Source organism: Formica exsecta, unplaced genomic scaffold, assembly GCF_003651465.1.
Source record: "Formica exsecta isolate Colony F162 unplaced genomic scaffold, ASM365146v1 scaffold400, whole genome shotgun sequence".
NCBI lineage: Eukaryota > Metazoa > Arthropoda > Insecta > Hymenoptera > Formicidae > Formica > Formica exsecta.
Genome location: NW_021851240.1, coordinates 288,920 through 292,280, shown reverse-complemented (window position 1 = coordinate 292,280; position 3,361 = coordinate 288,920). Strand labels below are relative to the sequence as shown.

General features: G+C 37.6%; 1 protein-coding gene across 1 annotated transcript in view; it reads left to right on the top strand.

Moving 5' to 3' along the window:
* LOC115240060 (acid sphingomyelinase-like phosphodiesterase 3a) overlaps positions 1-2,604 on the top strand; it is a 76,103-nt gene extending 73,499 nt beyond the window's left edge. Inside the window, exon 11 of the mRNA XM_029815026.1 lies at positions 345-2,604. Coding sequence (XP_029670886.1) covers positions 345-465 — 121 coding nt within the window. The 3' untranslated portion in view covers positions 466-2,604. The remainder of the gene's footprint in view (positions 1-344) is intronic.
* Positions 2,605-3,361: the final 757 nt, after the last annotated feature.

Below are 3,361 nucleotides of genomic sequence, written 5' to 3'. Positions count from 1 at the left end.
ATTTTATTTTAACGAAAACTTTTTAATTTTTTTTTTTTTTTTTAGTACATTTGTAAATCTAACATTTGAAACTTAAGTGGCTTTGTGTTTTTCCTTTGTATGAATGAAAAGCATTAAAAAACGCGTACAATAAAAGAACTTATTTTAGAAAATTGCACGAAAAAATGTTTAAAATATTCTCTTTACCTGGAATTTTGAACAAAAATATCTGGAAAATTAGGGGATTTCCAGAGAAATTTTTTACAGGATTTGAGTAGACACCCTGACTAAAATAATCCCGACACCCTGTTAAAGTTTCATTACATAATATCCTGTATATGCATGTGTATGTATTACGCTCGCAGGGAATGCTATTCGTCCTACGCTTACGCACTGGCGTCCACGGCACACTCCACCGTGCATCCCTACTTCGCGTTGCATCTGCTGTCAATGCTGATCTGCGCCGAGATCCTGAACGACCGGTAGGATGAGCGGGACGGGAGAATCCCGGGGGCTACGCCCCGTGCGTCGGCTCTCCCACGACGGTCTCCGCGTCTACTCTCCCCGGCAGAATCCGGTCGGGATACACCATCGATCGGGCCGATCGGATCGGATCGGTCTAGGAGGTGGCCTCGGCCATCCGAGTTAACGCGGCGAACGCGTCTCTAGCGATACCCGGCGCCAACGTCGCCCGATGTGTCATCTACTTTGTCTATATCTCTGTCGTGTCTCCGTCTTCTCCTTGTCGCGCCATCGAGATTGTTCAGGCGCGCTTTCGTTCCGTCGTGTTTTGGTGTTGCATACGTTTGTCGGCTGTACGCGACGAGCCGTTTTCAAGTGAGGCTGTAAAATCCGAGAGGATTCCGGATATAAAAGTACTCGGATATATCCCGAATGTTCAGACGCACGTCGACGTAAATCGATTCGGAGATCGAAATGTCTGTGTAATTCGCGTAATACGATTATTCAAAGTATACATATAATTTCAAGTTATTTGGACATAATTCGGATAATTTGGATAATTCGTATATTAGTATAATACGCATAAAAAATTGGAATACGCGAGAAACGTAAGCAAGAACGCTTTCATTATACTAAATGCATCGAGAATAGCATTTTCTAATTAAAGTTCCATATTAAATGTTTTTAATAACAGAATATGTTGGTATTTTGAGGAATTTCCAGCCGATGTTTCTATAATTATAATATACTCGGGTATGTATAAAATGATAGTTTTTGAATTATATAAAAATAAATAAAGAAAATGTGTCTCTCTTTCTTTCACTCTCAAAATATTTTCTAAATAAATATTGGTTTCAAATTTTTAATCGAGGATCTTTTTTTTTGTTTTAATTAAACATCTATTTTACTTTTTACCTATTTTGTATAAATTTTTCAATCTTGTTAAAGTTAACTATTGCAAAATCCGACGAGCTCTTATTGTTCGAATAAATCGTATAAAATTTCATAATCTTCCTCCCCTTTTCCACTCCCCTCCTCTCCCTCTCTTGAACAATTTGAATATATCCGAGCACTTCAATCTTATCTAGTATTTATATTTATCCGAAATATCCGAATGTTATGGGAAAATTGAATTTATTCGGACAAAAGTATTGGCGTGTCGCTAATAATTCGTAATTTTTTTTTTAAGATCACTACTGATTGCAAATTAAAGACATTTTAGAAAATATTTTTAAGTCTTTAATGAACAGATCGTTTGTTGAAAACTTTCTTTCCATTTTGCTCTTTTTTTTAAATTATTTTTATAATATAGAAGGTTATAAATATATTTTATATTAAATATATTTTCTTTAACATTGCTTTGGGTGTTCATCTCAGAACATATAATAAATTTCTACACATATGGTGTACAAAACTTGAGATTACATTCTCTGATATTGATGAATTTACAAATTATTAAATATATTCCGTTCTTATCTATACCTTGTATAGATATCTATTTCATCTTCATAAGGAGATAAACTTGAAATTATTAGCAATACGTCACTATAATCTATCCGAGAAACACGCAGTCTTCTCTATTAAACAATTTCGAATTTAGATATTTATAACTCCGAGCGGTTGCCGCGTCGCGAGAAGAAAAACGAAGGAGGCAGAAAAGAGATGAAACGCGCGTTCCGTTTCGTCTTCATCCGCAAGTTTCGCGAGCTCTCGGGCATAAATCGCCGATCGACGTAGCGTTTCTATTCGAGTTGCTTCGCGGTCGCGAGCAATCCGACGGTGCGACGACTACCCTCGGCAAAGCGCGGGGTTGGATAAAAGGCGGATAGGTAGGTAGAAGGGTAGCGAGAAGTCTCCTTTAAGGAAGTCACATCGCATTCTCCCGGATAGGTGGTTCCCGTGCGTGGCATACTTATATTTAAATGTAATTAAAGTTTTACACACCCGCGGGGGGAGAGGGACTTTTACGCTCTGCTTCGGCTAATCCAATGTCAAAACTCCGGAACGCCGCCCTGGAAAACGCGCTCCGAGCAAAGTCGACAGCTCGAGAAGGAGGCTGCGTCGAAGCTCTCATAGCTTGAAGATTATATTCGTACTACCATTTCGCGATATTGTCGGAACGATGCAGTATTTCTTAATAAAGGACTCATGGATTTGTAACAGCGGCGTGTGTACTCTATTAATTATCCTCTGCTCTCTCTCTCTCTCTCTCTCTCTCTCTCTCTCTCTCTCTGCTCCTTTTCTCACTTTGTCTCGAGACTCTATTTGCTGTTACGTGCTACGAGTACAATGTTATAAATTTTGTTTGATCGCATTTCTTCTCGGGATGTAACGTGAAAACGCAATGTTTTTAATTCGCTATAAACACAAGTGTAACATGGCTGATTTTATCACAATTAATATACGAACTGATCAACTCTAATTTTTAATTAATAAACGTATCGTAAAAAATTATTAAACGCGATAAATATCTCTTCTGACTGAAAAAAAAAATTGTTTTTTATATCAATTTTTCATTAATGATATATATATATATATATATTGCATAAAATTATTCTACGTATCAAGATTATCTCGTTAAGTCTGGATTAACCGATTCCTTTTTTCAGGATGATAGATATTTTCTATATTGCGATCGAGTTAAAAGATTATTGCCATAAACGACGAGGAAATTTTACAGGTCAATTTGAAAACGGCGTTTTCCGCCATTAAAAAAGTCATTAACAATTACGCGGGCAAAATCCGCGAAAGCGGACGCGCGCGAGCTTTTAAAAAGCAATTACGCTCCCAGATATTATTTTCTCATGGCTATTGCTGAATGCGCAGACTCTGTTGCGGCTCGTTTTCAGACTCCGATGAGCAGTTACCAGAATTCAGAATTTACTCGTATAACGAGATATAAGCCAGGGAGAGGAGAGGT